This window comes from Panicum hallii, chromosome 2 (genome assembly GCF_002211085.1).
Source record: "Panicum hallii strain FIL2 chromosome 2, PHallii_v3.1, whole genome shotgun sequence".
NCBI classification, from domain to species: Eukaryota; Viridiplantae; Streptophyta; class Magnoliopsida; order Poales; family Poaceae; genus Panicum; species Panicum hallii.
Window position 1 is genome coordinate 55,895,030 of NC_038043.1, and position 13,969 is coordinate 55,908,998.

General features: G+C 53.6%; 1 protein-coding gene across 1 annotated transcript; it reads right to left on the reverse strand.

Moving 5' to 3' along the window:
• Positions 1-7,087: 7,087 nt before the first annotated feature.
• On the reverse strand, positions 7,088-10,452 carry LOC112879353 (CTL-like protein DDB_G0274487). The gene is made up of 4 exons (XM_025943591.1): positions 10,222-10,452; positions 9,833-10,072; positions 7,956-8,870; positions 7,088-7,850 (listed from the first exon to the last, which is right to left on the reverse strand). The coding sequence occupies exons 1-4, from the start codon at positions 10,240-10,242 to the stop codon at positions 7,431-7,433; spliced, it is 1,596 nt and encodes a 531-aa protein (XP_025799376.1). The 5' UTR covers positions 10,243-10,452; the 3' UTR covers positions 7,088-7,430.
• Between the last annotated feature and the right edge of the window lie 3,517 nt (positions 10,453-13,969).

Here is a 13,969-nt window from a genome sequence, read left to right on the forward strand (position 1 = left end):
AAGGAGCACACGATGTTGATCCACACAGGATCCAAGTTTTAAACTGCTACCGGACTCCCCGTCCGCCGTAGCACACGGCACAACTGCCGGACACTTTCCAAACAACTCACACCAGCCCATCCATTCCCAGAGAGAAACACTAGTTATGTGACCACACCATAACTTGCCCAGTACCGTGGGCACGGCTATTCGAATAGATTTTCAACTCTGCAGAGGTGTGCAACTTTACCCACAGGTGGGGTACCACAGCACGAACACCTTAGTGCCGGTGCAGATCCCAACAAAGCCATTACCCACCTTAGCTAGACCTGACTAGCCATCACGGGATCCATCAAGGGGTCATTCGACCTACCACCGAGGTTTAACCAGGGCATAAGTCACACAGAGCTTATCCCCTCTCCTTGACTACCCGTTGCTCTCAGCTCTCCTGATGACTATCAGGCTAACTAGTGGGATTTATGCTAAGCCGCTGCCCATACAACGGTCAAGTGGTTCGCACGACAAGAAGCTAGGTGAGATGTCACATCAACTCGGTCCTTAGGGGTGACAAGATGGATATCTCCCTTCCTTGCTCAACCACACAGGTACGAGCACACCAACGGCAATTCACACAGAAATGCCATCCATCTCGTCTAACTCACTTTTCAAAACCACATTTTATCCCTTCCCACACATACACACACTTTCTTTGCGAAACCAGGTGGTCAAGGTATGGTTATCACAAGTAGGGGTGGCTATCCTACCATGTTTTCAGCACGCAAAACCATGCAATTTTATAAAACGGGCCACTGGGTTGTGTTTATAAAAACTAGGACAAAAGTATGCATCAAAGGGCGGAATTGAACTTGCCATCGTCAAACCCTTGCGGGAGGTCTTGATCGAAGCACTGTCCCTCGGGTTCGGGGTCGCAAAACTGGTCCTCGGGTGCTTGGTCGCAGTCGGGAACTCCTTCGTTCACTCCGTGTCCTACGACGCAAACAAACAGGCATACCATCAAGCGAAAGAACTAAAAGCTTTCATCGTTGAGCTTGAATCGGAATTAATTTAGTTACGGAGTTAGGGGTGATATCTCCGGGTGGTTTCTTAATGGCATGGCTAAAACTATACTAGAAGTGGAGTGGTAAAGTTTCGGATCAATCGGAGGTTGTTTCGCACATAAAATGACGAGTCAAAGAGGGTTCGGGTGGTTAAACAGGGTTCTAGGGGTCTATTCGTAAGTATCTGGAAAAAGTAAGGGCCTATTTGTAAATCCTAGAAATACCCCGAGCATGCAAAAAGGTGTCAAGTGCATCTAGGTTTATGCATCGAGGGGTTTGGTTTGAAATAACGGGGAGAGCAGGGCTTTGTTTGCAAAAAGGGAGTGGATGGGGGGTTCCTTTGGGAAAATAGAAGAAAGGGGGGGGGTTTTGGGCAAACGGCCCTCTCTTCTTCCTCCTGCCGCAGGAAACAGGGGAGGGGGAAGGGGGCTCGGCGCCGGCCCAATCCCGGCGGCCGAGGCCCGGGGCGGCTCGAGCGCGTGGGGGAAAAGGGAGAGGGGGGCGCGGGGAACCAGTTCCCGGCCTCACCTCGGGCCGAGGCAGCGCGTAGGGGCGGGGCGACGGGGGCCGGCGGCGGTGGCCGCGGGAGCTTGGCGGGGCGGCGCTGGGCGTGGGGAAGGGAAGGGTTAGGCGGCGTGGCGGGTTGTGGGGATGCCGGAGGTGCCCCTCGGCCCTTCTTATAGGCGGCCGAGGTGGGGATGGCCGGGGGGCGGCAGAGGCCGGGGCGGAGCGCCATTAATGGCGCTTCGGCCCTTCGCGCGTGTCGTGTTGCGGCGTGCGGCGAGGCCGGTGTCAAGCACGTGGAGGAGGAGGGGCCGGGGCTGTGCGCACAGGGGCGGCGCGGGCGGCGAGGTGGGGTGCGGCAGCGGCGGGCGGCGCGTAGTCACGGCTCGGCCGTGCGCGCGGAGCGACGGGCGGCACGGCGGGCGGCGCGGCACGCAGTGCACGCGCGTGCGCGCGCGTGGGCGCGGGCATCCGGCGTGGCGCGGGCCAGGGGAGGGGGGGCGGCCGGTGCTCAGGAGCTGGGCGGCGCCCGGGAGCAGACGAGAGAAGGGAGGAGAAAACAGGAAGGGAGGAAGAAGAAAAGGAAAGGGAGGGAAAGAAGAAAAAGGGAAAAGAAAGAAAAGGAAAGGGGAGGAAAAAGAAAAGGAAAAAGGGAAAGGAAGAGAAATAGAGAGAAAAGAGAAAAGAAAAAGAGGGAGGAAGAAGTGCCGGCGCCGGTCGCGGCGGCGACCGCGGCCGGTCGGCCACGCGCGGGGGAGCGCGCAGCGCGAGGAGAAAAAGGGGTTGCGTCGGCGTTGATTGCGGAAAGTGGTCGCGCGTGAGCGGTGCGGGATGGGACGGCGGTCAAGCCCGCTGTCGGTCGAAAAGAGTTAGGGTTAGGGTTTTGCCGGCGAATGACTTTTAAATGATGCTCTCTAGCGCGTGATTTATCTTGGTGTATTTTCAGGGCATCACAGTGCAGTATCTGTTGGCAAAGGACACAAAGCCTCTGCTTCATCCTGTGCAGTTATGTTTTTTGATGCGTCCTCGGCTCTTTTCTTTCTAGTCAGTTCATCAAGTTTCTGCCATTGCTTGTTAAATTTTTGCTGATTCGTTTCCTTGCATAGCCTCTTGAACATATCCATAAGGTGCTTGTTCTTGAATTGCCTGAAAAAGTTTGCACCGATATGTCTCATGCACCACCTACTGCGAACATCACGCCACTTGGGCGGCTCTCCGGTCTCCACACACCCCTGCTGCAAATCTAGTATTGCCCTCAGTATGCCGACGTGACGATCATGAATCAGGCAGACATCTTCCCTGTCCCGAACGACTGCAAGCTTAACCCGTTCCAAAAACCAGTACCAACTGTCTGTGTTCTCACTCTCAACAAAAGCAAAAGCAACAAAAAACAATTGATTGTTTCCATCCACTCCAATAACTGTCAGCATTTGCAATCTATACTTTCCTGAGAAAGGTCCCGTCGATGCACAGGAGAGGCCGGCAGTGATTGAATGCGTTAATGCATGGACCCAAGCTGAAAAAGACCCGCTGCAATGTGTAGGGCGGACCTTCTCCTCTGTCTAGAGTTTTCAGGTCATAATAGCTTTCAGGATTTCTCTGACATAGGACGGCCAGCAATCGAGGAACATTATCATATGCAGCCTTGAACGTACCAAATCTCATCTCCAACACCTTTTGTTTTGCACTCCACGGCTTGCTGTACGAGATGGTATACTTGTACTTTTCCTGAATATACCTGATAATAGATTTTGGTTCATATGACAAGTTCTCTACTATTGTCCCGTACATCTCATTCGCGATGTATTGCGACGTGAGGTTGCGATGGGTCTTCTGCACCCCAGGCAAATGACAAATATGCTGAGTGATAATGGGGCATTCCCAGTAATCTTTCCATTTACCCTTATAGGCATGCACCCGCCACGGACAGCCCTTCTTCACACATACCACATCGTACTTACGAGATTTGCACTCGACTGTTTTAAACTCTCGCATAAGAGAGAGACCAGCACTTAACAGCTTCCTTCACCTCTTCAGTTGAGTGGTACCTCGCACCCTGAATAATTTCATTCTCCCTGCAATCCGAAGGCTGGCTAGATCCATCATTTACGACAAGATGACTGAAATCGCTGCTTACCCAATCTTCAGGCACATCATCGTCATCATCAGACGAATCAGCATTCATTGCTTCGTCCAATTCACGTTCTTCGTCTTGCAGCTGTTCAACAATGAAGGGTATGTTCTCCCCCTCATCAGCCACGCATTGAGGTGCTGCGGTGCCACCTACCTTAATGTTTGCCTCCTCAACTTCTTCATCAATATTTTCATCTCTCGGAGCAGCTTCAATGTTTATCAAAGGGTTCTGGTGCACACTGACAAGAAGTACCAGTGGCCATTGCCAATGACTTGCATTTTGCAGATAAGTTAACCAGTCCTCGTTGCTTGCAAATGGCATCAGCTCCCAGATCAAAGCGTGAGTGGTACGATTTATGACGCATTGAACACTCACAGTGTGTGTCTCCTGATTAATCCTTAATCCCCTCATTAACCAGTTGCATAGGGATTCAAATGTCCTCTCGTGCGGTCTGGTAATTTCTCTGACCGCACAGTTGAATTCACTTAAATCTACCCCATTTGGCCCATAAATCACATTTTCTTATCCGTAATATATACTGAAAATACCCTTCTCGGAAGACATATCTGAAAATACCGCACAGTTGAATAAACTAGTTATACTACGTATTAATACACAACGACGACCATAAGTTTCAGCGATTCTCAGATTATATTTTACAAATTCTAAACTATTCAGAACATAAATTATACTAAAAATAAATAAAAATACTAAAAACTATTCAAAACATAACTACTCTAAGAAATATTTCCTAAATTATAGTTATTTTGAAGTAAATATACGGCTAGAATGAGAATATACCTCCAAATCGACGTGTGAACAGGGCTTCGCCGCTTCCTCTTCTCTCTTCCTCTCCTCTCTTTCTTTTTTTTCTGATTTTTGCTGGATAAAAAAAAAATTTTGGGGCAGATTGGGACTTATATAGCCGGGGGGACCTCCCGCCTGACTAAAGGGCAGGATGCCCCTCAGGACAACATCCCGCCCTTTGGGTGGGCGGGATGCCCCCGTAGGCTCCGCAGGGACCTATTCGCAAATAAGAAATTCGCGAGGAGGCCCTCGGGGAACCTCCCGCCCGCTGGATGGGCAGGAGGTTTCCTCCCGCCCGATCAGCGGGCGGGAGGTACCTATTTTTTAAAATGTTCCCCACCGGCACCCCTTTTCCCAATTTTATTTTTTTATCCTTTTTTAAAAAAAAGTGGTGTTTCCGTAGTGGGCTGTCCGACCCACAAGGCCGAGTTATCACATCAGGGTCCTTGATGTATACTCTTTTTCTTTTTTTTTTGAGGACAATGCATATAGCTGCTCCGCTTCCAAAAATGTTAAAAGCCGCGCGCCGGTCTTTGTAGCAAGCTGTTTCAGTTCCAAATTATGTGATTAGGATGCCTGGACCATACATGTGATTTGGATAATGTTTTTTTTTAATTACACAGTACAACTCAGACACTCACAACGTACGTAGATTCATCTCTATAAACGCATATACGCAAACCATACCTCTGTGAGTAGAGCTGGAACTTGGACCGTGCTATTTTTAGGCAGGCTGCAGCACGGCCTTTTGGCACGACCTTAAGCACGGCATGGCACGAAAAATTTTAGACCGTGACGGCACGACACAAACACAAGACCGTGCTGTGCCTAGTGTCTTACACAATGGGCTGTATGGCACGACCCGTATTTTGGGTCATGCTTGGCCAGCACGGTACGAAAATGGTCCATCAATTTGTGTGTAGCCAGTTATTCTAATATCAATCAATTTATACTACTTTCTAATTAACAATTATTATTCTTCAATAGAGTTATTAAAAAGATGATTTTTCTTTTTTATATACAGAAATCTTTCTAATTAACAATTGTTATTCTTCAATAGAGTTATTAAAAAGATAACTTTTCTTTTTTATATACAAAAATCTTTTCATATAGCGACAAGTATTTAAACATACATGTTCCGTAGAACGATAACTGTAAAATATACTGAGAGATCGTGCTTGGGCTGGCACGGCACGAAGACGTGCCAGTGTGCCGTGGGCCGTATTTGGATCTAGTAAAAAGATTGTTGTGCCGTTGTGGCCCGGCACGATGTGGCATGAGGCATGAGAGGGCCGAGGCGGGCCGACCCAAATCCCACATGAGTATCTTCGAAAGCTGAGCTGGAAAATCCTTGAACAGACGCCTCGTTGTAGACAGGAACATCATTAAATCTTAAAAAATTCGCTCACACGGAGAATCGACTCCAAGATCTCGGATACTACCAAGACTCTTTTAACCACTGAGCTAGTCTGCTAAACTCTGCGCTGAACGGTCGATGAGAACCGGAACGCTGTCGATCTAGCAACAAAAGGTCGTGGACAGGTAGCTGGTCTAAACCGTTGCATAGGAATCTTAGAATATATATTGAATTTCTAGGATCCTACACTACATTTGATCAACTTTGGCATACCACACTACTTATGCAACCTAGGAATCTGACAAGAGGGTTGCTTGCTCGTATGACTTGGCATGTCATCTATGTGATCGGCACTCCTCGACCTCCTTTCCTTTTGGCTTATCATTGGCTCCCCTCAGGGCCTAATTCGGTCCAGTATATATATTTTCTAAAACGTTTCTGATTTGCGCCTGCGCTGCGAGACGCTCTGCTCCGCTCCAGCCGTCGCCTGCGCCTGAGCCAGCCGCTCCTGCTCGCGCCTGCGCCTGCGCCTGCTCCAGCGCGCGCGCTCGCTCCGCCCGCACAGCGCAGAGGGAGGGAGGCAGCAGAAAATGAGCGCCGCCGGTGGGAGGGAATGGAGAGAGGCGCAGGTGCGGTCCGTGTGTACCTCGGCAGGCGCCAGGCGTGGCGGAGGAGAAACTGGGAGCCGTGCAGCCTGTGGGGGATCAGCGCCGGCGCGGGAAGCAACGGCCACCTCGCGTCGGAAGGCGGCTGCGGCGTCCGATGGGGAAGCTGCTGGGAGCACGATGCAGAGAAGGATGCGGAACAGCTGGACCCCACCTCGGTTCGTGCGGTGTTATCCTATCGGGAGCCGGTAGCTGCTGGGGATAGCCTAACGCCCGCAGCTCCCGATGCGCTGGACATGCTCATGCTGCTGACTAGATAGAACCAGTAGATTCGTCTCCCGAATTAGCCTCCATATATACAATTAATTTTATAATTAATTTATCTTTAATACGTCTAATTAGTAATCAAACATTCGATATGATAGAAACTTTGATCCCTGAAACCAAACATCCTTAAACCTGGCCCTATTGACCCATCCAAGCAGGCCAGTTCTGCAGTCTGCACCATGCAAGTCTGCCTAGGTCCTAGTGCACCATACCAATCACAACCATAGCCACCAAAACTCTGATCCAATCGTAGTCTCAAACTTAGCCCTTGTTCGTGGTCACCATGATCAAATCCAGCGTTTGAATCACCAAAAAATGAGTTAAAATATTCACATTAACTATCCAAGAATAGATCTGTCTACACATCCGAAATATTGGGGATTCCTCATTTCTACAAACACAAAAAATGGATGGATTTACAAGAACATGCACGCTGCTTGCAGCGTGGCAATATGGGCTGGGTGGGACTGGGAGAGATTCCCTCGTCAACCATCCGGCTCCAGTTCCGTTTCCTCCACGCGACTGCAGAAGCCGCCTCCTACTATCACCACCCGGTCAAATGGAGCTGCGCTGAGACCGGCTCACCCAGTTCCACTCCATCAGCAGCGCTGAGATCTAGGAAGGGCATGTTGGACTTGCCGAACGGGAGCCCAGACCAGTCACGCGGCGGCGCGCTGGTGCGGGAACCGCGGCGTCGGCACAACGAGCGGGTCGCGGCCCTCCTGCATCTTGCGCAGCCGATCCGGGATGGTGTCGTCGAACAGCCGCGACCCGGGGTTCTCGGCGTAGCACACGTAGTAGCACCCCACGCACGCCTGCGGCAGCGCCATGCCGATCCGGGTCATCAGGTACCCGACGAAGAAGGCCAGCAGCGACACGGTGGCCGTGTAGTGCCGGTGCGTGGCGAACGCCCAGGACCCCGCCATGGCCACGCACAGCGCGCCGCTCGTCACGCCCGTCAGGAAGCACACCGAGCTCGTGATGTCCGAGTCCACCAGCGCCGCCATCCCCGGCAGCGCCTCGAACTGCCCCCAAGTGCTCCGCGACGCCTGCACGAACCCCCGCCCGTACGCCGCGATCTGAAACACCACACCAACAAAATCATCAGCTTGCTTGTCAGTGCCAATCGCATCGCCAATTGAAGAAGGAAGGGAAAATGGACCCGCGATCTGAACAGAACTCACATGGACGAAGGCCCAGCTGTTGCCGAAGCTGAAGATGCCGTTCATGACGTGGAGGCAGCAGTGCGCGCAGGAGAACATGAACTCGTCCTCGCCCTCCAGGAGGTTGAGCCCGCGCGCCAGGATGCGCAGCGCCTCGATGGTGGGCACGAAGAGCGACCCCAGGCAGGCGCTGCCGAGGTTGTAGCTCAGCGCGCGCTGGAAGCTGAACTGCACGCTCGACTGCATGCCGCGCAGGTAGTAGAGCGCGATCACCCGGCTCGCCGTCAGGTTCGCCACGTTCCGCATCACCTCCGCCGTCCACATCAGGCTCAGCACCAGCGCCAGGATCGTCAGCCCGGGGAACCGGAAGTTGACGGCGCCGATCACCGCCACGCACCATACGGAGATCCACACGAACCCGGCCGCCACCATCAGGTACGCGGGGCCGTTCAGCCCGCGGAACTTGTCCACCGGCTGCACGGCGCGCTCGAACACCCGCGCCGTGAACCCCACCCGGCGCGTCACCCAGCACGCGTACAGCCCCGTGCCGATGGAGAACACCACCATGGCAACGCCGAGCCCGACGGTGGCCAGCATCGAGAAGCACATGAGCAGCGCGCCCACGCCCAGGGTGACGGCGAAGCTGGACCAGAGGATGACGCGCACCATGGCGCGCGGCCACGCGCGCACCGCCTTCTGCCACGCAAAGGCCAGCACGATGCTGAGCACCACCGTGCCCTCCACGGGGAGCAGCCAATCGCGCAGCAGGCTGCGCTCGCGCCGTGCGTTACGGGACCGCGGATTCCGAGTGTTGTCATGGACGGTCTTGAACACGAAGAACCCCATGGCGAACCCCGCCGCGGCAAGGTGGAGCAGGAAGACGCACAGCGTTATGCAGTTGGTGTACTTGTGCGAGTTGAGCGACGGAAGCGGACCCTGCAACGACAAATCAGTTACTCAGCTCGTCAGCTCAACTGAACCAGAATGTCAATAGCAGCTACAGATTGTCAGCTTCAAGCTTAGATTACCGATAAGTCGCATTCAGATTCAGAGATTCGATTCCAAGCATTGGTACATTCTTGAGCATATTTTAGAGGAAATATTAGTACCTATGAATCATGCATGTGTAGCTAGTTAACCAAAGCTATAAGTTAGGCGGCATTGTGTCAAGCACTACCACCTACGATCCTTTTCTATTGTGGCAGGTTGAGCACCTTGGTTCCTTATTAAATTGCTTTTGGCGTTCACCTCAAAAGAAAAACACAAGCCGGTTGTGATGTTGGATATTCCATCACGCATTATTGGCTTGCTGCCGTGTGCTATGTGGAAGCTCCATAATTGAAGAACCTAAGCCTAAAATGGGCACATAAAGATTACCTTTCTTTGATCCTTTTAGCATCTAACATATCTGCAAATATCAACAACACAACTTGCAAAGCTGCATGTTAACTACTCTTTCGCCCATCCTAATCTAAACCAAACTATCAGCATCAGACTATTCTTTGACCCTCTTTTACAGCTATTTCTTTTGCAGTACTTTCAAATCCGTACTGTCAATGTAGCATAGTGATAGAATAATTCTGTGATTCTTTGAAATGTAGTGTTGTGGTAGAATAATTCAGCAAGCAAGCTGCAAGCAAGCATGAACTCCCAAAGGTCAGAAGTACAGGGCACCGCCAATACACTAAACCAACTGGTACCAAACAAAATTATTGTACTGCCCTCCTAGCCTACCAACCAGCTTGAATTGATACAGTCGGATCGCAATCAAGCACGCCCACATGTCCTAAAAGGGCCGAGGCAATCCCACTATTTAAACCGAAAATCCTAATCAATTAGATCGAGGTTTTATTTTATATCAAGAATATAGGCAATTGGGATTGGACATTTCTTTCTACCTGCTGTGGGGCCAGCGGGACGGGCTGGTACGCCGCCACCTGCGGCGGCGGCTCGACGGCGCCGGAGGCCACGGAAATGGGCGGCGGCGGCGCCTGCGTGGTGACCTGCAGCGGCGCCAGCGGGCGCTGCGCCTGGAGCCTCGACACGGGCGGAGGCGGCGCCTGGTCCACGACGACCACCTTCTCCACCGCCTCCGGCGCCGCTCCCCTGTCTCGCGCGGCCTCCTGCCGCGGCGGCGCCTGCAGACGCGTCACAGGCATGGAGTCAGCACTCGTCAAAGCCCACCAGCCGCGCCCGTGGCAGAGCGGCGGCCAGAACAAGCGAGCAACGGGCGTTACTCGACAAAGGGACGATCTTTTCGGGGAGCAAAAGGAAGAAAGAAACGTACGGCGTTCTCGGCGGCGCCCATGACGCCCCGCTGCTCCCGGCCGCCGGAGAGCACAGCCGCGGCCTCGACGCCTTGTTCCTCCTGGCGGAATGGAGAAGTAGACGAGAGGAATGGAACGGGTGGACGGCTGGTGGTATGGAGAACTGGGGGAGGAGGGAGGAAAGGGGAGGCGGGCGAGGATTTGGCTGGGGGTAACTTGGTGGCGTTGGCGACAGCAGGAGGGAGGGAGAGAGAGAGAGAGAGGAGAAGGAGGCGAAACTGCGAGAGCCCAATCTGTGACCGTTGGTGTGGCCTTTTCGCTCGTGAGGTGGCCTCGCGCGGGGTCGTGGTGGGGCCGGCGTGGCAGTGGGCGCGTGGGCAGGGTCCGCGGTGCGCCCCCGTGCTCCTGTGGGCGGCCCTGTGGCGTTTACGTTTTGTTTAGTAGGGAGTTAATTTTTAAGCTCTCTTTCTCTCTCTCTCTCTCTCTCTCTCTCTCTCTCCTCGTCAGCAGCTCGGGAGAGTGGCTGTGCTGTGTGCTCGAGAGCAAATTGACTTTTTTTTCTCACCCTTTCTACGGAGTAGCATTTGGATTTGGAATTGGTTTTCTTGGGCCCCTGGGTTGTCCACACGTTGAGCACGCAAGGGAGAATGGCCATTTGCCCGGGGAGCTTTTACAGTCAGCCACTCCGATCTCCAGCAGCCTGCGTGTGTATGGTCCACGTGGGCCTGGGGCTGCCTGCCACCTTCAAAGCCTGGGGGCCCGGGGCCACATCCGTCAGTCAGGGTGGTCGTGCACCTTTTGGGCCTTTTAACCCAGGACGAGATGCGTGACGTCGGCGTCTTTACCCTTTTCACCGTGCCAGTAGGAGTGACAGAGAGGTAAAATCGCCATTATGTCCTCATCATGCCTGCGGTTGTCATCAAAAGCATCGTCATGTCCTCATCACTCGATGATTTGGGATCCGGGTGATCATCAGCACGGTCTTGTCTTTTTCATCCCCCGTGCTCTGCTCTGCATTTTACTAGTAGTTTCTAGTGTAAAAACAGTCAGAGCGTGTGTGAGAGAGAAACAGAGAGAGAGAGAGAGAGAGAGAGAGAGAGGGGGAGGGAGGGAGGGAGGATACTACCATGAGGTCCAGGCGAAGTCAACGCTAAAAACACGTGCAAAAAAGAAGGGGCAGCATCTTTGACGTCTGAACTCTGACGTGCCCGAAAGAAACAGCACGTTTGTTTGGAGCAGGCAACCGACATGGCTGCAGAGCTCTGCACCCCAGAAGATCACGCCCGGATCAGTCCCGGCGACCTGATACGCGTCCAACTGTCAGACTGCCAGTCCGCCGCCGTGCGAGGAAGCCATTGCAGACTTGCAGTCTTGCTTGCGGAGGAAATACAAACCCAAAGGACGGCGTCTTGGCGACGCTGCGCATCGCCGTCGTGCGGATGCGATGCGATGCCCAGGAGATGGCTTGCTTGATCCTCCCGCGGGGCGTGTGGCGCGGGCTTCGCCCCTGTTCGACCGTCCGATGCCGCATGGAACTGTGCCAGGCGAGGGCCCTGGCGGCGCCGGAGATAAAAAGGAGACCTGAATGTTCCTGAATCCCTGGTGGCGACGCGTCTCGACGGGGAAGACGGCGACGGCGAAGGCGACGCCTCGCTCTTGGCCAATGGCGCCATTTTCCCGCATGGGTTCGGGTCTTCGGGATGTTTCGAGGTTAAACTTTGCGCGATGTTTTGGAGGCAGGTTGCCTAATTTTTCATTGACATTGTTGATTCGTTGCTTCGCTTCACACTTTCACATAACCCAGCTAGTTCCATTCCATGTCATGAAGATTTTTTTTTTGAAAAAAAATGCGTCCCTGCTTCCTGATACTAGCGCCAAGTCCCGGCAAGGTTCAACGGCCGAAAACACGTGCAGAAAGAGAAAGCATCTTGAGATGTTCAAAAGGAATGGCACGTTTGGAGTAGGTAACCGACATGGCTGCAGAGCTCGGCAGCCCAGAAGATGCATGGATGAGCCTCTTGGACCGAGCAGGCCTACTTTGACCCGGCCTGGCCTGCGCCCAACTGTCCGTCGTCCACCGTCAGGCAAAGTCCATTGCAGCCTCGCAGAGGAAGGAAACCTCACTGATTGGACCCTGCACGTCATCACCATCATCCTGTCCTGCATGCACACGCGATGCCCAGCTCCAGCGGATGCTCGCCGTCGGAGAGCATGTGGCACGCGCGAACTCGCCGCCGTCCGGCCGTCCGACGCGCGTACCGGCGGCAATGGCCGCATCGAATCGCCAGAGCAAGCCTTGACAGCGACTGGGAATGGGATAGTTTTCATTGCTCACGATTCTGATGCAAAAGACGACGGAGATAAAAGAAGATTTTGGGTGATCCACTCTGAATCCGTGATGGCGATGCGTGTCGAAAGAGACGACGGCGACGGCGACGGTGACGGCTCGCTCACGGTCTTTGGTCACCGGGGACCCTTCTAGACTCTTGATGCGCGTTTGTGCCTAGACCAAATCTGGGGCGTACAGTACATGGAGATTCGATGGATGGGAGAATTTAGGAGTTGTTCATCGATGTAGGTCGTGATCCGTGTCAAATGTGTGTGGATGTCAAGTCCGGTGGAGACGTGAGATTGAGCGAAGGCGTCACGGGCAGCTAAGGTCCGAGTCACGCTGATTAATGGCTGATGGCACCATTTACCGGACGGGATCAGAGTTTAACTGGGTTCAGGCCTCTCCTGAATGGTAAGTGTGGGCTGGGCCAAAACCAATCCATGGTCTTTATTACTCTGATTTTTTTCCCGGTGCCGCCGCCTTTCGGTTTTCATGTGACCGTCCAAAGCCTGGCCCAACAGCGCCCGAAAAGGAGGCCTCGTAATTTTTCCAGAATTCCTCGTACCAAACAGCCAAACACGGCATATGTATTCTTTTTGTGTGTGTGTGGAATGCGTTTCAGACAAAAAGAAAGAGAAAACCTGTGCTCTGTTATCTTAAAGCTCTATAGTAGACTACTGTGGGCACGTGGACCTGTCTCATTGCTTGTCGTAGCACCCGGGTCCCGTCTCACCAAGGCACCTCCAAGCCGAGCGCCTGGGCGGGGTGTCGGTGGCCGGCAGTGGCACGGGAGCTGGCCCCTCCGCGCCACACCGCGATCTCGTCAAAACTGACGTGATCTTCGGCGGCAGGTCGCGCGCGCCGGCCGCCGCCTCGTCCGTTTGCCGGCTGCTCCCGCCGTCCCTCGCTTCGATTCGATTCACCCGGTGGCATGGCATGGCGTGCGCCCACCCCGCCGCTGCGGATCAGGATGATAAGCTGCAGGCTACCATCGCGTAACGGCTCTGCGGCGACCCAACCGCGTGACGCGCGAGATCGAGGGCTGGTGTGCCGTCGCACGCCACGACAGACATCGCCGGGCGGCAAGAGAGTTAGCGGAGGTAGATAGATAGCCCCAAGCTTGCACGCGCACGCGATTGCGGCGCGGGGGCAAGGCTCGGGTTGATGTGCACGGGACCTGTTTCCATTGCGGGGCGCGCCCCTATCTTGATATCCCGCGCCTTGGCAGGATTAAGTATTTTAGCAGGTTACTTATCCATCTTTCTAATACCAAAAATTAAGTATTTTAGCAGGATTGCCACAGCGTGCCTAACTTGTGGCGCTCAAAACGGCCGCCACATCTGCGGCGGAAAAAGTGTGGCGCGCCGTGGCGGGTTAGACGGCACTCCAAACAGCCCTTAAGTATTTTAGCAGGTTACTTATCCATCTTTCTAATA

Bases quoted from the DNA above. Each gene is read 5' to 3' on its own strand.
- LOC112879353 (XM_025943591.1), bottom strand. From the start codon at position 10,242: ATGGGCGCCGCCGAGAACGCC. The intron at 10,073-10,221 runs GTACGTTTCTTT...ACGCGTCTGCAG, and splicing joins TGGGCGCCGCCGAGAACGCC to GCGCCGCCGCGGCAGGAGGC. The intron at 7,851-7,955 runs GTGAGTTCTGTT...GTGGTGTTTCAG, and splicing joins ACAGCTGGGCCTTCGTCCAT to ATCGCGGCGTACGGGCGGGG.